Source organism: Oncorhynchus masou, chromosome 6, assembly GCF_036934945.1.
Source record: "Oncorhynchus masou masou isolate Uvic2021 chromosome 6, UVic_Omas_1.1, whole genome shotgun sequence".
Taxonomy (NCBI): Eukaryota; Metazoa; Chordata; class Actinopteri; order Salmoniformes; family Salmonidae; genus Oncorhynchus; species Oncorhynchus masou.
In genome coordinates, this window is record NC_088217.1 from 63,657,701 (window position 1) to 63,681,720 (window position 24,020).

The following is a 24,020-nucleotide window of genomic DNA, read 5'->3' on the forward strand; positions in this document are numbered from 1 at the left end:
CAAGACAATGATCCAAAACATAAAGCAAAATCTACAATGGAATGGTTCAAAAATAAACATATCCAGGTGTTAGAATGGCCAAGTCAAAGTCCAGGCCTGAATCCAATCGAGAATCTGTGGAAAGAACTGAAAACTGCTGTTCACAAATGCTCTCCATCTAACCTCACTGAGCTCGAGCTGTTTTGCAAGGAGGAATGGGAAAAAATTTCAGTCTCTCGATGTGCAAAACTGATAGAGACATACCCCAAGCGACTTACAGCTGTAATCGCAGCAAAAGGTGGCGCTACAAAGTATTAACTTAAGGGGGCCAAATACTTTCGCAAGGCACTGTATGTTTGAAGGAAAAAGGGGGAGCTTGCAAGCCGAAGAACACCATCCTAACCGTGAAGCATGGTAGTGGCAGCATCATGTTGTGGGGGTACTTTGCTGCAGGAGGGAGTGGTGCACTTCACAAAATGGATGACTTCATCAAGGAAAATTATGTGGATATTCAGTGCCTTGCGAAAGTATTCGGCCCCCTTGAACTTTGCGACTTTTTGCCACATTTCAGGCTTCAAACATAAAGATATAAAACTGTATTTTTTTGTGAAGAATCAACAACAAGTGGGACACAATCATGAAGTGGAACGACATTTATTGGATATTTCAAACTTTAACAAATCAAAAACTGAAAAATTGTGTGTGCAAAATTATTCAGCCCTACACCTCAATTTGGTTGATATAAATCCATATTTAGTTTTAATGATTTTACATTTGAGTGTTATTAATTCGATAGCCCACACTTTCTTGTCCTGAACTTCTAAAGCAGGTGGGATATAAGCATGGGTGTCGACAAAATGGAAACAGCATATTCCGAGGTGTGTTTGTGTACTCAACCCCCTTCTGTACTCCATGACTTTCACAAAATACATTTAACGACATTAGGACATACGCAAACTAAACGGTGGATAGATGGCAGCATTCGCACAAAACTGTAAGTGTGAACCACCGCATTTAACCACGGTAAAGGGACGGGAAACAGAGGTGAATATAGACAGAGGCAGAAAGACGTTACATGGACTAAGTGAAGTTGCAGTTCAACTGCTCTGACATGAGACTCATGTGGCAGGGACTTAAAACCATCACCGATTTGTAAAGGGAAAACCAGCCACGTTGCGGACACTGATGCCTCACTTCCAGACCAGTTAACACCCTTTTTGTGCCCTAACTGAATTAAAATTTTCTGGACCCCATGAAGAGTACACCAGCTTAATTAGGGATGTATATTAAATATAAATTCCCCCCCACCCCAGGGGTGTGTGCTCAGCCCCCTCCTGTACTCCTGTTTTCACCCCTGACTGTGTGGCAACTCGATCATCAAGTTTTGACGACTTGACAGTGGTAGGCCTGATTACCAACAACCACGAGACAGCTTACAGGGAGGAAGTTAGAGCCCTGGTGGAGTGGTGCTTGGAAAATAACCTCTCCCTCAACAAAACAAAGGAGCTTATTGTGGAATACAGGAGACGATGGAGCCACAGTGGATAGGTTCAAAAGCTTCTAGTTAATTGGCGTGCACATCATAGAGGACCTGAAATTGTCTCGCCACACCAACATTGTGGTGAAGGTGCAACAGCACTTCTAAAACCTCAGGTAGCTGAAGAAAATCTGCATGGGCCCCCAAGACCCTAACAAACTTCTGGAGAGGTAGCATTGAGAGCATTATGTCAGGCTGCATCACCGCCTTGTCCGGCAACTGCTCCGCCCTCAACTGCATGACTGTCCAAAGGGTAGGTGTGGACAGTCCTATGCATCACCGGGGCCATGCTGCCTGCCCTCCAGGACTACAGCACCCGGTGTCAAAGGAAGACCAAGAGGATCATCAAGGGCCTCAGCCAGGGGAGCCACAGACTTCTCACTCGTCAATTGTCAGACAGATGGAGACAGTACAGGTGCATTAAAACCGAGACTAAAAAACTGCTTCTATTACTTGACCTTCAGACGGTTGAACAGTCATCGTCAGCAGTCAGCTAGTAATCTCACACACCTCAAACTCACGTGCACTTACACATCACATCAAATTCCTATATTAAGCAAACTAGATGGCACAATTTTCTTTTTTACTTACGTGCTGACAGGCCCACTCCTTGGTCCATTTGACCAAATTCATATGCCCATGATTTTGGAATGAGATATTTGATGAGCAGGTGTCCATATTCTTTTGTTTTTCTAATATTTGTATCATTCACAACTAAAGTTGCCAAATAACTAACCTAGGGTATAGGACCAGTTTCAAATGTTCATATGCGCACTCTCGCTCCAGAATGGGGGAAATATCCTTTCTATTTTATTCAGCTAAGTTCAATTATATTCTTCTTACGATAAAATACTATAAAATAATGTCAGTAGGCTAAATGCCTACTGTTGGACAGTCGTGGTCTGCATATAGATGCCTCATCTCATGATTCAGCCTCAAATGGATGTATGCAATACTTTTTTTGTTTTACACCACTGAAGTTATCTAATGGTCATTCACTCGCTGACCTCCCTCAGCCTTCTTCTCCCTCCTCCCACTCTTCTCTCTATGTAATTAAATGCCTATAATCATCCTAATGCAGGTTCTTTTTGAAGAGCATGGACATAATCAACCCGGCAACCCCTCAATACAGACTGATAAGGTGGAGTCATGCGTCCTCCGAAACATGACCCGCCAGCCAGCTGCACCAAGGAGTTGCTAGAGCACGATGAGCCAATTAAAGCCCCACCGGACGATGCTGGGCCAATTATGCGCAGTCCTATCGGACTGCCGGCCACAGCATGAACCCGGGTCTGTAGTCAAGCCTCTAGCACTGCGATGCAGCGCCTTAGACCGCTGCGCCACTCGGGAGGCCTGAATTAAAGGTGATTTTATTGAGAATAATAACAACTCACTCCTTGAGTTGCTATGGTGTGTACTTAGTGGCCTCTTTTCTGATACACGATCAATCTTGGCAGTATTTTTCTGTCTGTCCCATGGTAGCTTTAACAGGCTATGTATACAGAGGACACTATCAAGATCACTCCACATTCTTTCTGCATTTTCCCTTCAGGGAAGACCGTCTAAACATGATTGTTAGTGCTTTCTGTAGAGTGAGGTCAACGTATTTGGTGATTTTGGCTCTGTACTCCAGCACTTTGGATTTTTTAAAATTATACAATGACTGGTTAAAGTCAATACACTCAACTTGAATTTGATGGTATTTTCATCCACTTTAAGTATGTGCCCCCTCCCCACCTCCCCCATTTTAGGGAACCAAAAGTATTTGGACAAATTCACTTGTGTATTAAAGTATTCAAAAGTTCACTATTTTGTCCCATATTCCTAGCACACAATCAATCTTGTGACTCTTGTTGGATGCATTTTCAGTTTTTTGGGGGGCTTATTTTAGGTTTTGTGCCCAATAGAAATTAATGCTAAATAATGTATTGTCATTTTGGAGTCACTTTTATTGTAAATGAGGAAAGAATGTTTCTGAACACTTCTGCGTTAATATAGATGCTACCATGATTACAGATAATCCTGAGTGAATCTTGACTATTGATGAGTTAGCAAGTTGGAGGCATAAATATCATTCCCCCCCCCCAAAAAATGCAAACCTCTCCTGTTGTTGGTAATGGCATGTTTTGGGGGTATGATATTTATGCCTCAAACCTTCTCAATCGTCATTTTTCACAATTCATTCAGGGTTATCCGTAATCATGGTAGCATCCACATTAATGCATAAGTGTTCAGAAACATAATCTATTCTTATTTACAAGAAAAGTGACTCAAATGACACAGTACATAATTTACCATTAATTTCTCTTGGGCACAAAATAATCCGAAAAACTAAAACAAACTGCAAATGCGTCCAAGAAGTTTGTCATGTCACAAGCTTGTTGTTATTGTCATTGCATGCTAGGAATTATGGGACCAAATACGAAGCTTTCGACTACTCAAAGAAGTGAATTTGTCCAAATACTTTTGGTTTCCTAAAATGGGCTATGTACCAAAAGTGCTGTAATTTATATTTCTATGTCATTTCTATGGATGAAAATTCCTTCACCTTATTAACCTCATAGTCATTGTATAATTTTAAATCCTAAGTACTGGAGTAGAGAGCCAAAACAACAACAAATGTCACTGTCCAAATACTTTTGGACCTCACCACCAAAGGAGTGCTACACACACAGAGGGTTCAAGATGGTGGTGGTGAGAGGGAGATGCAGAGAGTGTGAGGGTAAGATGCAATCGGGCAAATTTAGAAGTAAGGATAAAAGGTGAGTGGGAGAGGGAGAAATCTTTCCATTTCTCAGAGCCTCTGTGAACCTCAGGCAAGTCTGGGCCTGATTTTAAGTCCAATGGCTGCTGTTATCTATCCCTTTATGTTCTGTACATATTGTTAACAGTCCTGAGCTGCAGTCAGAGACCAGCTTCTACAATCATGATCTGTTCCCCACTTTCTGCTACTTGGATCTATCCACAATCATGCACTCTTCCAGCTTACAGTGCATTCGGAAAGTATTCAGACCCCTTGATTTTTACACATTTTGTTACGTTACAGCATTTTGCAAATGTATTACAAATAAAAAAACAAAATACCTTAGTTACATAACTATTCAGACCCTTTGCTATGAGACTCAAAATTGAGCTCAGGTGCATCTTGTTTCGATTCATCATCCTTGATGTTTCTACAGCTTGATTAGAGTCCGCCTGTGGTAAATTCTATTGATTGGACATGATTTGGAAAGGCACACTTCTGTCTAAATAAGGTCCCACAGTTGACCGTGCATGTCAGAGCAAAAACCAAGCCATGAGTTCGAAGGAACTCTCCGTCGAGCTCAGAGAAAGGATTGTGTCAAGGCACAGATCTGGTGAAGGGTACCAAAAAGTGTCTGCAGCATTGAAGGTCCCCAAAAACACAGTGGCCTCCATTATTCTTGAATTTAAGAAGTTTGGAACCACCAAGATTCTTCCTAGAGCTGGCTGGCTGGCCAAACTAAGCAACCAGGGGAGAAGGGCCTCTGTAGAGATGGGATAACCTTCCAGAAGGACAACCACCTCAGTAAAAGGCACATAACAGCCCCCTTGGAGTTTGCCAAAAGGCACCTAAAGGATGAAACCAAGATTGAATTCTTTGGCCCGAATGCCAAGCATCACATCTGGAGGAAACCAGGCTGGTGCCTACGGTGAAGCATGGTGGCGGCAGCATCATGCAGCTGGGATGTTTTTCAGCGGCAGGTACTGGGAGACGAGTCAGGATCGAGGGAAAGATGAACGGAGGGGAATACAGAGATCCTTTATGAAGAGTGCTCAGGGCCTCCAACTGGGGCAAAGGTTCACCTTCCAACAAGTCAACGACGCTTAGCACCCAGCCAAGACAGCACATGAGTGGCTTCGGGACAAGTCTCTGAATGTCCTTGAGTGGCCTACCCAGAGCCTGGACTTGATCAAAGATCTCTGGAGAGACCTGAAAATAGCTGTGCAGCGACGCTCCCCATCCAACCTGACAGAGCTTGAGATGCTCTGCAGAGAAGAATGAGAGTAACTCCACAAATTCAGGTGTGCCACGCTTGTAACGTCACACCCAAGAAGACTTGAGGCTGTAATCGGTGCTTGAATCAATTTTATAATACGGTTGTAACGTAACAAAATGTGGAAACAAAATGTGGAAAAAGTCAAGGGGTCGGAATACTTTCTGAATGCACCGTATTTAACAAGTAATGTGTACTATAATTTTTGTAAATGGCTGTTTTGAAAACATGCAGATCCTATATAGATTTTTGTTTTTACTATGGAAGTTACAACCATGTAGGACTAAGTTGTCTGAAAGTCAAATCAATTGCACCATATCCTAACATTTTGGGAATTGTAATGATTTTTTATTTTCTTCTGTATGTGGTAGATGTGTTTTTATGAGCATTAATCTGAAAGCTAGTCTCTCACCCTGGAGCTACAGTGACATTGAGCTGTATTTTAGGATTGAGCTCTCTTCCTCTGCCTGTGGGGTAATAGGAATATACTATAGCACTGTTGATAAAGCCGAGCCTGTTCTTTTCTCTGATTGGCTTATTCTCAATGTGACATTTAAATCCAGCAGTGACTACCCAATGCTCCACCTGCTTTCACTCGCTCGCTCTCTCTCTTGCGTCCCCCCCCATGGCTGTCTTCACTCTGGGTTTTGTCTGTGCACCAGTGACAGTATCAGTGTCGACATGGAGAGGATAAACTTAGCAGCACACCTCATCTGCATCGATGCACACAGTCAAGCCAGATCTTTTGAGGAGGAATCTCGTTTAGACACCCTGATCAGCACAGGATTAAGGACACAATTCTGTGGCACTGTAATTTTAAAGGAATACTCTTAACTACTTTTTTTCCCTTTCAGATCTTTGGATTCTTAGTGGATTTTACCTACTGCTTTCGTTGGGTTGTTTTGGTTTACCTGATGCGTTGATTTTAATGATACAAGCATCGGTGCTGAGTACAGGCTTGCGCTGAGCTGCTCCGAGTTGATCTCTGTGAGCTTTGTCAGTCTTCCACATAGGCATCACATTAGCTGTTCTGAGAACTGGGGGAATTTCCCTTTTATTACCCACCCATCATACCATCCAGGGAGTTGCCCATAGTCAGGGAAGAAGTCTCTGGTACACGAGGCTAAGAAGGATGGGGGTGCAGAAGGACATTATGGCCACAGCCCTGGGTGTGAGGATGGGGTCAGGGACCCAGAAGCCCTTGCCACCTTCTGGCAACCTCTCAAACTGTTTGCCTATTCACAGCTCACCTCACTGGTCCGCCGAGCCACCCTGAAGGACAACGACCACGCGACCAAGTATGAGAAAGTCCACAATTTCAAGGTAAGACCTGAACCTGCCTGCTTAGCGCTTCTTACTTTTCCTCTTCTGCTCTTTCTTTTTCACTGCCTTTATGATTGTTATATCACATTTGAGGTTGTTTGATTGGCATATTTTACATTTTTGGAATGACAGGGGGGAGAGAATTGCCTGTTTGTAAAAGATAAACATCTATATTCTGATCGGCTTCTGACTAGTGAGCAGCATTTTGAGTAGTCATGAAGGAGGTCGGATTGTAGTAGTCCTCAGCAATTGATAGTGTAGTCTGACTGGCTACCGGACCTGTCGTGGGTAGCTCATATAAACTGGGAGAGGGAGACAGAACCTGACAGAACACAACACAGCACTTAATCCCATTCTGTCCAGCCAGACGCTTAGGGACCCTCCAGCTGCATCTTGCTAACCACACCTCTTACCAGCAAAACATAGCAACCATCTTGTCCTAAAATAATCTCAGCCAGATATAATTTTACTAGAACATGTGAAAATAATACATTTAGTTTTGTGAGATTCTTTTTAATAACAAGACTGCTATAACACCAGTCATTTAGGTTTTCTCATTTTGTTGTTTGTCTTGTCATTTGCACAAGATGCCTATCCTCCACGTTCCCATTCCCAAAATAACAATCTAAAACAAGGGGTCTGAGTCCACCATGCTTTTCACAGAAACATGTTGAGCATTTCTGATTGGTCTAGCCATTACCTGGCAGAACTAGGCATTTGTTTGATGTAGTCCCTTTTTAGATATGTGATAATCCTGGCATTGTCAACCATGGTACACACACACACACACACACACACACTCCCACCACCGCCACTCTCCAACCCCCATTAAGGCCTGCCAGTCTGCTTTCTAGTGCTGCTTATCTCTCTCAGGGATAATTCCCAATTGGCTCCTTCTATGTGCGCAGGCTGTGGAGATCCAGACTAGTATGTCCATCTATCCTTCCATCCAGTAAAAAAAGTGACCATGTTTTCCATCCTCTCTTCCTCGCCCCTGCAGGTGCACACCTTCCGGGGACCCCACTGGTGTGAATATTGTGCCAACTTCATGTGGGGCCTCATCGCTCAGGGAGTTAAATGTGCAGGTAAAGGGAGGTTGAGAAGCAAACCGTGGTCTCTGCTTTGTGTTTTGTCTTTTAACACAGCTAGTTTGAACCAGGTTTCGAGGAGATGTCATATACAGCACCATACCAGTGTCTACAGGGCGTTCGTAAATTCAATCTGGTAATCTACTTGAGTTCAGAGCACTCTGGTTTGAGAGTGTCAGAGCAAAGAATAATTGATGAATTTAAGAACAACAAGTTGTGCCTGTTGATATGACAGGTGCCAGTAAATATTGGCTAAAAAAAACCCGAATTGAAATGTTGCCCTTAAGTTAGTCACTAACCCTCTTGATAACATGAAAATAGACTAACCAGCTCAGCAAAGTTGAGTAAAATTAGACAGTGAGCTGTTCTCTCATTTTTGTCTTTAAAGTAGCTAGTCAATAAGCTTGGATGTTAGCCAGTTAGCTTGGATGCTTGACTGCCGTTATTAGATTTATTTTAATTTAACCATTATTTTAGGGAAAACATTTGAAAACCTACAGTGCTTTTGGAAAATATTCAGACCCCTTGACTTTTTCTACGTTTTATTACGTTACAGCCTTATTCTAAAATTGATTAAATTGTTTACCCCATAATGGCAAAGACAAAAATAGTTATTAGAAATGTTTGCAAATGTATTAAATCAAAAACTGACATTTACATAAGGGTAGGCAACAACACATCTGCCACGCTGATCCTCAACACAGGGGCCCCTTGGGTGCGTGCATATTCCCCTCCTGTACTCCCTGTTCACCCACGACTGCGTGGCCAAACAGGACTCCAACACCATTTAATTTTGTTGACGACACAACAGTGGTAGGCCTGATTACTGTCAACGAAGAGACCGCCTATAGGGATAAGGTCAGTGACCTGGCCGTGTGGTGCCAGGACAACAACCTCTCCCTTAATGTGAGCGAGACCAAGGATCTGATCATGAACTACAGGAAAAGGCGGGCCGAACAGGCCCCGTGAACATCGACGGGGCTGTAGTGGAGTGGGTCGAGAGTTTCAAGTTCCTTGGACCACTATCATGGTCCAAACACACCAAGACAGTTGTGAAGAGTGCACGACAACACCTTTTCCCCCATCAGGAGACTGAAAGTATTTGGCATAGGTCCCCAGATTCTCAAAGTTCTACAGCCGCACTATCGAAGCATCCTGACCCGGTTACATCACCGCTCAGCATCTGTCCGAGGCCCAGTACATCACTGGGGCCAAGCTTCTTGCCATCCAGGACCTCTACCAGGCAGTGTCAGAGGAAGCCCCTAAAAATTGTCACTCCAGCCACCCTGTTCTCTCTGCTACCGCACGGCAAACGGTACTGGAGTGCCAAGTCTAGGTCCAAGAGGCTTCTAAACAGCTTCTACCCCCAATAAGACTCCTGAACATCTAATCAAATGGCTTCCCAGACTATTTGCTTTGCCCATCTCCCCCTCTTTTACACTGCTGCTACTCTCTGTTATCATCTATGCATAGTCACTTTAGTACCGGTGCCCTCGCACATCGACTCTGTACCTTTACCCCCCTGTATATAGTCTCGCTATTGTTATTTTACTGCTGCTCTTTAATTACTTCTGACTTTTATTTCTTATTCTTATCCGTACTTTTTAAAACTGCGTTGTTGGTTAGGGGCTCGTAAGTAAGCTTGTTGTGTTCGGCGCATGTGACTAATACAATTTGATTTGCTCTATTTTTCAATGCCATTTTATGGGCAAATTGATCAGAGATCGCCACTGCAGACCTTAAGAAATGATGTGCATGATAGAGTGGGTTCTTACTGTTGTATTTTTTTATTGATTTGAAGTATTGTCTAACTAATGTGTAATTGCTTTTTGCTCTTGTAGTACAGGGCTCCCTTGCAAACGAGGCTGGTCTCAATTGGACCCCCTGCCTAAATAAAGGTTACATAAAACATACACAAATCATCTCCAATTGGAAAAGCAATCAGATTGGCATAACATTGAGGATGCGTTTATGTATTGTAACAGAATAATCGTTTTTAGTGCTGCCTGCCATTTTAAATTGTGATAAGGATACTTTATTTAGGCAGGACTACCCTGCCTAAATAAAGGTTCAATTAAATGATACAGTATTATTGCTAATCTCTTTTTCTGCCCAGATTGCGGTTTGAATGTCCACAAACAGTGTTCCAAAATGGTGCCAAACGACTGTAAGCCTGACCTCAAGCATGTCAAGAAAGTATACAGTTGTGACCTTACGACCCTGGTAAAAGCCCACCATTCCAAGCGACCCATGGTGGTGGACATGTGCATACAAGAGATTGAGTCTAGAGGTGAGCGGTAGAAAATGACCCACTTGTGATGTTTTTTTTTTTTTGCTATAGGGTTGTTATAGTTTCAGACATCCTCCAGTAACAATGTTCAAATTTCCTGACAAGTAATGGAGAGGTATGAATTTGCACTGTTGTTAGTTTGATAAATGTAAAGCTGTTTAATTTGTCATTGTCTTTCTCTCCCGTTCTCTAACTGTAGGTGTTCAGTCTGAGGGCCTGTACAGAATCTCAGGCTTCAGTGACCTGATTGAAGATGTGAAGCTGGCTTTTGACAGAGGCAGGGCCCTTTTTCCTTTGCCACTGTATCGCATTCTGCTTTCTGGGTGGGGCAGTCAGAGGGTATCAATTGGACTTAGGCCAAGGACTATTGTTGATATTGCTGCAAGATTGCGGGGACTAGGTTGGACGAGAACTGATTTAATTGGTAATGGCAGTTATCAAGTGAGGCCAATCGAGTGCCAACTGAGTTTATAATTTCTAGACCGGCTGCAAAGCCACAAAACAATAGAATTCTAAGTTCTCTTTTTGGATACGTGCAACCGTTGTGGCATCTTTTAATTAACTGCCCCGTCTATAGATAAGTTTAAAATTTCTCCCTCTTGTCTCCCAATAGATGGCGAAAAGGCGGACATTTCTGTGAATGTGTATGAAGACATCAATATAATCACTGGCGCACTGAAACTGTACTTCAGGGATTTACCTATTCCTCTTATCACGTATGAAGCCTACCCAAGGTTCATGGAGGCAGCAAGTTAGTCCTAAACCTAGCCCCTTTAATGAATATTTGTATTTGGACTTTTATTGGGCGTGTGTTATGGTTCCTATCCTGCAGACACTGACTGTGTCCATTTTTTTTCGGATTCTAGAGATTACAGATCCAGACAAGCGGTTAGAGGCCCATCATGAAGCTCTGAAGCTGCTGCCACCTGCACACTGTGAATCACTGTGTTATCTCATGGCCCACTTAAAGAGGTGAGACCAGATATTGTAGTATATTATGGTAAAACAGGCGTACAGTGCCTAGTCATGGAGTAGAGACAATGATTAGATTTACAGTCTATTAAAACTTAGGGATCGGCGTTGCAAATCATGCAGTGCCTTGTGTCAAGATCGCAAATTCTTGTAAATATAACTGCACTGTCAAGTTACAGTAGTAAAAAATATCATGCTATTGTTTGAGTCCCTTAACAACCAAACACTTTTTTTTCACCGCGATAGGTTTCATAAATTCACCGCTGAAGGTGAAATGTTTACTTACATTCTGAAATGTTGCTCTGATTTATCATCCAAAGGGTACCAGAGATAACATGAAGTGTCGTTTTGTTAGATAAAATCCTTTTTCATATCTTAGCATACACGATGGATTTTGTATTTCCGCTTGTTCAATTTTCAAAGAACAGAATCTGTGAAAATCTAACCCTAAATGTTGTTTCAACCAGTCATCACATTCGTATGTATTCCTCTGAGATCCTAGAACGTAACCAGACTTCACTATATCATTAGGGTTGTAGTATATTCTATAGGACACCAAATTTGGTCAGAGAGCGACGCCTTCATGGCACGCCAATGACATGGGCGGTCTTCACTCGAACAACTTTGTCAAATAAGCACAATCGGGATCAAACAAAGCTAGCTAGATAGCCAATGAGCTGGGCTTTACGGGAGTATCCGGAAACCCTGTATCTGTCGCAAAATGCAGCTGCTAACCTTGTGCGATAGCATGCCTTTTCCTTTTGGTGGAAGCACCTTTGACAGGCATTAGGATGTTTAAAATAGTTTTTTGGCTACAATTAAAAATGTATATTTGTAATTCTCACACCACTTTGCAATGAGCTGGAGGCAGTATGCGTTTTTTGAAACATATACTATAGCTAATTAATTGTTTGAAACCTGAGCATTTTACTACATAGTATGAGGCATGTTTTACCTTGTTTCAACATAGCCAAGGCAAAATCTCACCATATCAGGAGGCAATTATTTTATAGACATTGAAACTAGTAGCTTATTTCTCATTCTATTTTTATTTCAACTTTCTTTCATTTTCCATTAGCCAAATGCAAATTTGTGCGTAGCTACTGCCTTGTCCGTATTGCTGCGCCAATAATGTTAAGAAATAGTTTATCAACAGTTTTTAAGCTAAACGGTCTTGATCTGTTGTATCAGATACATTTTCTTTTTAAAAGCAATCAATGTCACCTAGGCCTACTGATTTTATGAATGTGGTATCTATCCTCCCACAATTGAGTCTGGGCTATGTATTTCGCAACAAGCTGACCAATAGAATAGTTAAACTTTTTTTCTACTACGGGTATAGTAGATTTCCCCAAGTAAATTGCTAAAATTATATAGCCGAATTAGCCTACTCCTGTCGATACAGAAATAAGTAAAATAATTCAAAATAGACTACTGAAGCATGATTTGGCCACAGAGGATCATTGGCTTCAGTCGGAAGGAAAGGCAGCGAGTGCTGCAAATACCAAATAGATTGTTGATTTGCGACTGTCACTGAAAAGTAGAGGCCCAGCCAGGCATATTACAATAATTCAATCGCAGGAAAACACCATTTGGAAAGCAAATGGCTATTGCTGTAAAGCGAAGAAAATGAAAAGACTAATCTGTCTTTTAGATATCAAAATGTTCATCTTAATTGAGCAAAGAACAGTAGTCCTATAGCATACCTTATTGGCAGCAGTGGAGATCATCGGCCATATGAATATGCGCACAGCTTAAGTTAGTTAGTTTGGACAATAATTTCCTCCTCCAGTTTAGATGGACGTCGTATTTGTGCGTCCCCTTATCGTAGGCCTATTTATATGGACAACGTTGTTTTTTATTAATCGTCAGTTTCAGCAGAGTAGGCTACCCTGTAATTTGTCTTATTAAAAAAGATTCTGCTACTGTCTCCAGTCATATAAAGTGTAGTAGAATTGCATGAAATGTGTTTTTCACATGCAAAGAAAGAAGAAATGTATCTTATATAGTCCAGGCCTCTACACTATACTCGCTCAGCCATGCATTGATTGGTATTTTCTTTTTTTGCAAACAGTGATTGAGTCATAGCCTACTATTTGTAATGTGATCTTACATCAGTCTTCAAATGTGATGAATGTTATTTTATATTATAAAGGTGCATTTTTATGGTGAAAATTTGCTTCCCCAAACGTATGGGACTGGTACATTTCTCAAATGTAATTTAAATGAAAATGCTGCCGGTCAAACTTGTGGTGCCACATTTTCCTTACGGAGTCCCTGGCATGCACACATTTTGCCACTCTGTTCCAGTGGAATCTAACAGCATCTTTATCTCACGTTGAATAGTTGATTCCTGCCATGTCAATTGATTTCTGCTGTTATAGTATTTATAATAATATAATGAAATATAATACAATAAAAAATAACATTTCAAATAACAATTTTCCATATGAATAACTAGAGTGAGATGTTCCAAATGATAATGCATCTCTGATAGTCTGTGCATCAATTCACTTTGAATTTACAATGGCAAGAAAAACATTCACCCTCTTCACCATCGTCATGATCATTATTCAGTTAATTCAAATTCAATCATGAAGTGAGGAAAGACACATCAGGTGTTGGTACCAATGACGTTTGTCTTGGCAATTAGGTTTCAAAAAACAGGCAAACAGCCTAAAACCGATCTTGTTTTGTCTTTTAGAGGATTATAAAATACAAATTCTTAAAAGTCTGAGAAAGAGGACGATGTTGCAGATTTATTTTAAAGGAGTGGCTGCAGTTCTGTCTTCTCTGCACCCCTCTTCACGACGGCTAAAGTTCCGAAGCGTCTGCACATGTGCTGGGTTCTCTACTTTGCACAGTCTCTGCTCTACTCGTTGAGCTGCCCAGAGAACATGCCACCCGGGCGAATGATACTTGTTTAATAAAGTTAGATCAAAGCTGAATCAATGTCTACGAGATCACATAATGATAGTATTATTGATAGTACAGTATAACATACTGTAAGACAAATAACATCACCTCATTTCTTATGAGATTTTCAGATGATTGTGCGAATGGTCACATTTTTCTCATGCGGCCAAAACTCTGCAGCGCTTGCCAAAGAATCACATGCACGATGTGATTCGGATCTTCAGTTCTGGGGAAAAGGGATCCATGGGGGTGGGATCCGTAGCCTCTGCCTTGTTTTAATTACAAAATCAAATGCCCGTCAGCCAATGGCGGTTCTAGTGTTAAAATGTGTAAATACTTGTGAAGCAGCTTATTGTGTGACTTAAGGAAAATCTTAGAGGACAAATACTTATGCAATCAAGACGGGCCTGTTTTTAAGTTATTATTAATTGTAGAGTTCATATTTTTTTACTTGGAATTATATGTTAACAATAGCCAATAATTGGTTTTATGGTAGAAAACTAATTTGGACCTGAATGAGCATGTCAATGGCACCCAAAGGGGTTATTTTGTTGTTGTTGCTGTTTCTCTCTCCTTGCCCTGACCATTTCCTGTTCCTCTTTAAAGGGTAATCCAAAATGAGAAAGACAACCTGATGAATGCAGAAAACCTTGGCATTGTTTTTGGGCCCACCCTCATGCGTGCCCCAGACCTGGATGCGATGACGGCGCTCAATGACATCCGCTATCAGAGACAGGTGGTGGAGACGCTTATAAAGAACGAAGACATTCTGTTCTGAAAGGCGATGATTAACTATGAAGGAATCTTAAATCATGAATAAGCGATGTACTCATCATTTAGAAAGGAGGAAGTGACAATGTTTTTAATATTTTCCCTTTGTAAAACTAAGACTTGAATAATAATGCACCATTGTACATTCTCTTCCACTCCCAGTGAGCCCTGTCTGAAGAGATGTCTGTTGGGTTTGAATCACGTACCTTAGACTTGTCTTTTGCATGTCCCCCCCCCCCCCCATTTGTGTCGGGGGTAATTGATGGAACACACATTCCTTTGGATAGTTAGTATGTGTTTTTGCTTTCAGATATTGGGCCACACCAAAGGGAGAGAGGACTCAACTTTATCTCTGACATTATAGTGTCTTTGACAGCATGGGCAGTGCCATTGATGCTACAACCCATAGGAATCCCCATCCAGTTGGCTACTTTTAATAGTTTGAAATTGCGGAGGCATGGTGGAAGCCCTCAATGGCAATGTCCATGCCAAAATGGGATATATCCATGATGAGTCCTCTCTCTATGGGTCACAATCACTCATTAACTGCTCTCTCTGATCTTGTAGATGTGGCTCATTTGTTTCATGATGGGTTTATTCTTCCTGTGAATCACTAATGTACCTGGATGTAACATATAATACTATCGGTTAAAAACCTTGTTTATTGTATGTTGTTCATTTAAAATAAATGCAATGGGATATTTATATAATTTCAGCCAGTGTTCTAAAAGTAGCCTAGCACTCACATGCCATAACGGGTGACATGTGATATTAGCGGTGTGTCCCATGTACATCTGCACTTCATTTATATTATAATGGCGTGCCACACTATTGGCACTAACTGCCCCTATTGTCAGAGTATCCAATGTGCCCAAGTGATCAAGCCTCCCACTTTTTTACCTTGCAGCGTCATTGTATGTGATTGTGCCTTTCAACGGTCCTATCAACATTGTCCACCCGCTTTGGTTGTTTGAAGTATTCCTTGGTCAGACTATGGCACAAAACTTTTCTAGTTTTAAAAAGTATAAATGGTACCAAATAGCTCAATGGATGCAAAGTTGAGTCGGTCTGGTTTAATTTTAACCTAACTAACCAGTTTTATTACAATGGGATGCCCATCCACAGTGGATGGCCCTTTATCAGGAAATGAAGTATGCTAAGCCTGTGACAAGGTCTGAGATAGGGTTTGTGCAAGCAGGATCAGCCATGTATCCCAATTTTGCGGAATCTTTGTCCCCATGTGCAGTTACAAACTGTAGTCTGGCTTTTTTATGGCGGTTGGCATATTCCTTGCTGATCGGCCTTTCAGGTTATGTCGATTATAGGACTCGTTTTACTGTGAATATAGATACTTTTGTACCTGTTTCCTCCAGCATCTTCACAAGGTCCTTTGCTGCTGTTCTGGGAATGATTTGCAATTTTCGCACCAAAGTACGTTCATCTCTCAGAGATAGAACAAGTCTCCTTCCTGAGCGGTATAATGGCTGCGTGGTCCCATGGTGTTTATACTTACGTACTATTGTTTGCAGAGATGAACGTGGTACCTTCAGGTGTTTGGAAATTGCTCCCAAGGATGAACCAGACTTATTTTCTGAGGTCTTGGCTGATTTATTTTGATTTTCCCCTGATGTCAAGCAAAGAGGCCTTGAGTTGGAAGGTAGACCTTGAAATACATCCACAGGTACACCACCTCCAATTTACTTAAATTATGTCAAATAGCCTATCAAATCAAGTGTATTTATATAGCCCTTCGTACATCAGCTGATATCTCAAAGTGCTATACAGACACCTAGCCTAAAACCCTAAACAGCAAGCAATGCAGGTGTAGCAGCACGGTGGCTAGGAAAAATTCACTAGAAAGGCCAAAACCTAGGAAGAAACATAGAGAGGAACCAGGCTATGAGGGGTGGCCAGTCCTCTTCTGACTGTGCCGGGTGGAGATGTTCAAATGTTCATAAATGACCAGCATGGTCAAATAATAATAATCACAGTAGTTGTCGGGGGTGCAGCAAGTCAGCACCTCAGGAGTAAAATGTCAGTTGGCTTTTCATAGCCAATCATTAAGATGATCTCTACCACTCCTGCTGTCTCTAGAGTTAAAAACAGCAGGTCTGGGACCGGTAGTACGTCCAGTGAACAGGTCAGGGTTCCATAGCCGCAGCCAGAACAGTTGAAACTGGAGCAGCAGCACGGCCAGGTGGACTGGGGACAGCAAGGAGTCATCATGTCAGGTAGTCCTGAGGCATGGTCCAAGGGCTCAGGTCCTCCGAAAGAGAGAATTAGAGAGAGCATACTTAAATTCACACAGGACACCGGATAAGACAGGAGATGTACTCCAGATATAACAGACCCTAGCCCCTGACAAAAACTACTGCAGCATAAATACTGGAGGCTGAGACAGGAGGGGTCAGGAGACACTGTGGCCCCATCTGACTTTTCACAAAAGTTGAGCATAAGTGCATAGTCTTTGTCCATTATTTTCTGCCCTGTGATTGATCTTTTGCTACCATCAAGAAAAGGTGCACATTTATCAGTTCTTCATATTCCCAATGTCGAACCAGTTTGAGAATGCTCCTAGAACATTACTTATGTTTTAATTTAAATGTAACCATGTGTAAAATTTTAAGAAATGTTCTGTTAAAGTAACAGAATAACAAGAAAATTGTTTTGTTGTCAAGTTCCTTAAAAATCTCTTAAAGATCCACACTTTTTTTCCAATTTTCACCTAAAATGACACCCAAATCTAACTCCCTGTCGCTCAGGACCTGAATCAAGGATGTGCATATTCTTGATACCCTTTGAAAGGAAACACTTTGAAGTTTGTGAAAATGTGAAATTAATGTTGGAGAATTTAACACATTAGATCTGGTAAAAGATAATACAAAGAAAAAAATATGAGTTATTTGTTTTTGTACCATCTTTGAAATGCAAGTGAAAGGTCATCATTAATTATTCTAGCCGAGGCACAATTTAGACTTTGGCCACCAGATGGCAGCAGTGTATGTGCAAAGTTTGACTGATCCAATGAACTATTGCATATCCATTAAAAATATTGTATCAATACTGCCCAAATGTGCCTAATTGGTTTATTCATACATATCAGATATGTCTATGTCCTGGGAAATGTAATCTAAAGCCAACTCATGGCGGCCGATGACTGCTTTCAGATTCTGGACATCTAATGAGAGTTGGCTAAATCCTTGGATCATTAAATGGGCCTGTAAAGAGTAGGTTCAATTGTTTACCCACTTTCCCAGGACAGCCACACCCCAGGAGGGTATGATTGACATACCACAAATGTAGGACATGACCATAGGCTTCCTGATTGTCTGGGATGAGTCTTTTGGCACGCTTCAGTTCCCCAGAGTTGGTTTGACCTGTCTCATTGAAAAGGTCAGTGACCGGAATTCTTAACATGTACATTTCTGTTCTCCCCAAATGACAACACCCTCCCCATCCAGGAGGTAAAGTGAGGTACCCCTTGTCACTGCATACCCACATCCATCCAAAAGGTGCTCTCATGCCTTCCTCTTTCCTGGAAAGGTTTACACCTGTCACCTTTTGCTGTAAGTCTAACACTAAAATCCCCTTTAGCATAGTTTCCCCTATCACTATACTCTTCTCTCAGTTGACCCATATATACACGACAAGCTCTAATATCTCCCATACCTTCCTTCCTATCATTACAAAGACACAGGGCAGGGGTTGACTTCGGGCTTAGGGAGGTCAGTATGGGATTGATACTCAAGCTTCCATTTCCTAACAATTCTATTCACGGGTGCCTGTTGGGATAATTACACCATAAAGAATGGGTAGATCTCAACGTGAAGACAGAAGGTAGTTCTCACCTCTCAGGCACTATCTTTCTTTCTTTTTGCTCCACCATGTCTATGAAATCCATAGCAAGGTGGACAAAAGGTCCTTTTGGAGTGGGGAACTTCCCTGGTTGTAGTGGAGCTCCCTTGTCTATGTTATATAACATACATGTTGAGCAATGGTAAATTAACTGTTTTACGTGCTGATTCAAATTTGGGCAAAACCATTGGGCCGAAATCTTCTCCTCCACCATATCCCCCCTTCGGCATACAGTAGAGATCATGGTTGATGGTAAACAGGGCATGCCAGACAAAAGACGTAACCATAAGCCAGACCTAGGACAGAGAACACATCCTCTCTCCCTCCATACTTGGTGGTTGAGAATATCAGCCTGCTGCTGTTTCTGAATTTCAGTAGTTTCAGATGACACAAACGACTACAACTAGAATGTATGTGTGTGACAACGGGAAGCAGCCAATTTGGCCTCCTCATCAGCTATGCTGTTACCAATACTAGCATAATCACTCCTACCCGTGTGTGCCTCAACTTTAACAATAGCCAATTTGTTAGGTTTTCGCATAGCTTCAATCAACTGTTCAACATAAGGTCTGTTTTTAATAGGTGTGCCTGTGGTATTAGTAAATCCTCTTGCTCTCCAAACCACACACCAGGTCAGACAAACCCCAATAGCATATGTTGAGTCTGAATAAACAGTAAGTGCCTTTCCTGCCCCTAATTCACAAGCTGTTTTCAGAGCCAACAATTCTGCCTGTTGCGCTGATACATGTTCTGGTAGGGGCTGTATAACACGAACAGTGAGCTCCAGTGTCTATTAGAAATGGTAGGTCATGTCCATTAACATTAAGAGTAACCATTGGCTCTTCTCTTCCATCATTGAATTTGTACTGGGGACACTGGAGCAGGGGAGTCGGGCGCCTTCAATGTTTATTCTGAGGAAAATAAGAACTGTTGGGGTTCTGATTTCCCATTGGCCATGGGTGTCCTCTGTCATTAACTTGTCCTCCTTGTCCATAGGGCATAGGTGTCCCTTGAAGACCAAGACTTTTCCGCTCTCCCTCCCGAATACTCCGGGAGGCCGGGAGGCCTTCAGTAAGAGGCAGGCCACCACCCTTCCCCCTCATCGTCCTTACGACTGTGCCATAGAACCCCTATCCGGCACCACATAACCTCGGGGTTGGCTGTATTCCCTCTCAACCCCTGAAGCAGCAGTCATGGATATTTACATCCAGGAGTTGCTGGAGGCAGGTTTCATTCGCCCCTCTTACATCCCCTGTTGGTGCAGGCTTCTTCTTCTGGGGTAAGAAGGATAGAGGCCTGAGTCCCTGCATCGACTACAGAGGGCTGAACCAGATTACAATCAAGAATCATTACCCCCTACCCCTGATGTCCTCCGCATTGGAGTTGGTCCTGGGGACACAATTTTTCACCAAACTGGACTTCCGCAACACTTACAATCTGTTGAGACTCAGGGAGGGAGATGAGTGAAAGCCTGCCTTTAACATTTAGTCATGCCCTTCGGATGATCAAACTAACCGGCAGTCTTTCAAGCATTGGTCAATGACACCCTGAGGGATATGTTCAATTGGTTCGTCTTTGTTTACCTTGATGACATCTTGATCCTCTCCAAGACCCTTCCGGAACACATACTGGCCATCAACCAAGTCCCGAGATGCCTCCTGCAGAGTCAACTATATGTCAAGATAGAGAAGTGTGAGTTCCACGTATCCCAGGTTTCCTTCCTGGGTCACAATATCTCTACCAAACGGCATCCAAATGGACCCAGTAAAGATTGAGGCAGTCACTGACTGGCCCCATCCCACCCCACTCAAGCAGGTCCAGCGGTTCCTTGGGTTTGCCATTTTCTACAGGTGTTTTATACGCAACTTTGGTGCGGTGGCGGGTTTGGACCGTGAGGTGCGCTACAAGTCCCAGACCCATTTTGCTGGACCCCCGAGGCTGTCTCCTCCCTGGCAAGAGCTGAAGATAGGAAGTTAATGGTAACAAGACGGATGGCACAGACAACATGTCTCTAGCTACCCTGCTGAAAGGGCCAATAACTGTAGTAGAATCTATGTGTATCCAAATTAGTACTCCGGTATTCTAGACTACTTCTTTATTACATTTTTTTTACCTGGTGAAAAGAAGGACACTATAAGGAATAGGCTGCCATTTCAGGCACACCCATACACTGATGAAGGGCAGTTGACTCTGTACAGATTTTAGAGCTCAAGTCATCTCTGTCTTAGCTGATCTAAAACTAGTGTGCGGACCTAAAAACCTGCTACATAACTCTTTCGAAAGTCCTATGAACCAAATATCCTGATAACTGAAATGTGTAATTTACTTTTACAATTAAAGTCCAACTTCAGTCTCCTTATCAGCTCATTTATCACCTGATATACTTAGCAAAAGTCACATCTCAATAGGTGGTCCAGGTATCCTCATGACATTGCACAAGTGGGGGACTTTTTACTTCTGTTCTCATCTGTTGTTCCTGCAAGCAAGGGGGGCATCAGAGGGCAGCATCAGACCAACTCCTTGAGGTTTGAAAAAAATACATTTGCTGGAGTGCATCTTTAAAACTGAAATCCTTAGTTGCATCCAGCATTCAGAAAGTATTCCATTGAGTTTTTCCGCATTTTGTTATGTTACAGCCTTATTCTAAAATTGATGTATATTTTGTAATCTCAGCAATCTACACATAACGACAAAAACAAAAACAGGTTTCTAGAAATTGGTGCAAATTTATTAAAAATAGAAAACAGAAATACCTTATTTACATAAGAATTCAGCTCAGGTACATCCTGTTTCCATTGATCATTCTAGATGTTTCTACAACCTAATTGGAGTCCACTTGCGGTAAATTCAATTGATTGGACATGATTTGGAAAGGGACACACCTGTCTATATAAATGCTCTTAGGGATCGCGAACCGCTAGCGGGACACCTTTCGACAACATTCGGTGAAATTGGAGCACTCCAAATTCAAAATACAAAATCGTAATATTAAATATTCATGAAAATACAAGTGTCATACATGATTCTTTAGCTTAGAATCTTGGTAATCCAACTGCGTTGGAAAAAACAAAGGCGTTACGGAAAAAGCATACCATGCGATTATCTGAGGACAGCGCCCCACATCAAAATACTTTTTCAACCAGCATAGGCTTTACAAAAATCACAAATAGTGATAAATTAAATCACTTACCTTTGAAGATCTTCCTCTGTTTGCTATCCCAAGGGTCCCAATTACACAATGAATGTTTGTTTTGTTTGATAAAGTCCTTCTTAGTATCCAAAAAAAGTCAGTTTAGTTGGCGCCATTGATTTCAGTAATCCACTCCTTCAACATGCATACAAAGGAATCCATAAAGCTACCGGTAAACTTCGTCCAAACAAGTCAAACAATGTTTCTAATCAAATCCTCAGGTACCCTAATATGTAAATAAATGATAATATTTCAGACGGAAATGTTCAATAGAAAAGGAAAATAACAAAGAGCGCGCCATCATTCACACGCGCCAAAAGCCTATCTTTCCTGATGAGCGCATCTTGGAAAAACTACAATTTCTTGTTAGTTTTTCAAGAAACAAGCCTGAAACCCTGTATAAAGATTGTTGGCATCTAGTGGAAGCCATAGGAACTGCAATCTGGAAGCATTTTCTTTGTATATCCTATATGCTTGCATTGAAAAGGCCTGTGACCTCCAAATAAATATATTTCCGGATGGATTTTCCTCTGGTTTTCGCCTGCCATATGAGTTCTGTTATACTGTTATCCAATGCTAGCAATTATATGCATATCTTAGCTTCTGGGCTTGAGTACCAGGCAATTTACTTTAGGCAAGTCAGTCAGCCGGGAATTCAGGATACTGCCCCCTAGCCTTAAGAATAAGGTCCAGCAGTTGACAGTGGATGTCAAAAATCATTCCATGAAGTCAAATGAATTGTCCATAGAGCTCTAAGACATGATTGGCCTTTTCTGGTAGAATGGCCAGATGGAAGTCACTCCTCAGTAAAAGGCTAGATGACAGCCCGCTTGTAGATTGCCAAAAGGCACTTAATTTAAAGACTCTCAGACCATGAGAAACAAGATTATCTTGTCTGTTGAAACCAAGATGGCCTGAATGCCAAGAGTCACATCTGGTGGAAACCTCACCATCCCTACAGTGAAGCATGGTGGTGGAAGCATCATGCTGTGAGCATATTTTTCAGTGGCAGGGGCTGGGAGACTAGTCAGGATCGAGGCAAAGACAAGACAACACAGGAGTGGCTTCGGGACAAGTCTCTGAATGTCCTTGAGTGGCCCAGTAAGAGCCCGTGCTTGAACCCAATCTAACATCTCTGGAGAGACCTGAAAATAACTGTGCAGCGATGCTCCCCATCCAATCTGACAGAGCTTGAGAGGATCTGCAGAGAACAATGGGAGAAACTCCCCAAATAAAGGTGTGCCAAGCTTGTAGCGTCATACCTAAGACTCGAGGCTGTAATCGCTGCCAAAGGTGCTTCAACAAAGAACTGAGTAAAGGGTCTGAATATTTATGTAAATGTGATATTTTAGTTCTTTATTTTAATAAATTAGCAAAAATGTCTAAAAACCTATTTTTGCATTTAAATTTATGGGGTATTGTTGTGCAGATTGATGGGAAAAAATATTGAATTCATTTTAGAATAAGGCTGCAACCGAACAAAATGTGGAAAAAGTCAAGGGGTCTGAATACTTTCCAAAGGCACTGTATATCCATTGATTTATTTAAAGAACCTGCCTTATAAATGCCTCATGCGCTTAGTACAACTGTCAACTGTACTCCATCAGAACACAAAATATAAGTTTGTCTTAGTCCAATGTTTGTAAATAATGTAAATATAAACGAACACTATACAGTGGCGTGCAAAAGTATTCACCCCCTTGGCATTTTTCCTTTTATGTTGCCTTACAAACTGGAATGATAATAGCTTTTTGGGGGGTTGAATCACTTGATTTACAAAACATGCCTACCACTTTGAAGATGCAAAAACAGTCATATCAGTCATATCACAGATTCTCAATTGGATTGAGGTCTGGGCTTTAACTAGGCTTTTCCAATACATTTAAATGTTTCCCCTTAAACCACTTGAGTGTTGCTTTAGCAGTATGCTTAGGGTCATTGTCCTACTGGAAGGTGAACCTCTGTCCCAGTCACAAATCTCTGGAAGACTGAAACAGGTTTCCCTCAAGAATTTCCCTGTATTTAGCACCATTCATCATTCATTAAATTCTTACCGGTTAAACAGTCCCTGATGATGAAAAAC

General features: G+C 41.8%; 1 protein-coding gene across 4 annotated transcripts in view; it reads left to right on the forward strand.

The window, feature by feature from the left end:
* The window catches only part of LOC135542428 (N-chimaerin-like), a 33,034-nt gene extending 15,477 nt beyond the window's left edge, over nt 1-17,557 (forward strand). For all 4 annotated transcript variants that reach the window (XM_064969357.1, XM_064969356.1, XM_064969358.1 and 1 more), the window contains 7 exons: nt 6,778-6,855; nt 7,856-7,940; nt 10,060-10,233; nt 10,433-10,510; nt 10,847-10,984; nt 11,100-11,205; nt 14,728-17,557. In XM_064969357.1, coding sequence (XP_064825429.1) covers nt 6,778-6,855; nt 7,856-7,940; nt 10,060-10,233; nt 10,433-10,510; nt 10,847-10,984; nt 11,100-11,205; nt 14,728-14,899 — 831 coding nt within the window. In that variant the 3' untranslated portion in view covers nt 14,900-17,557. The remainder of the gene's footprint in view (nt 1-6,777; nt 6,856-7,855; nt 7,941-10,059; nt 10,234-10,432; nt 10,511-10,846; nt 10,985-11,099; nt 11,206-14,727) is intronic.
* The last annotated feature ends 6,463 nt before the right edge of the window (nt 17,558-24,020 follow it).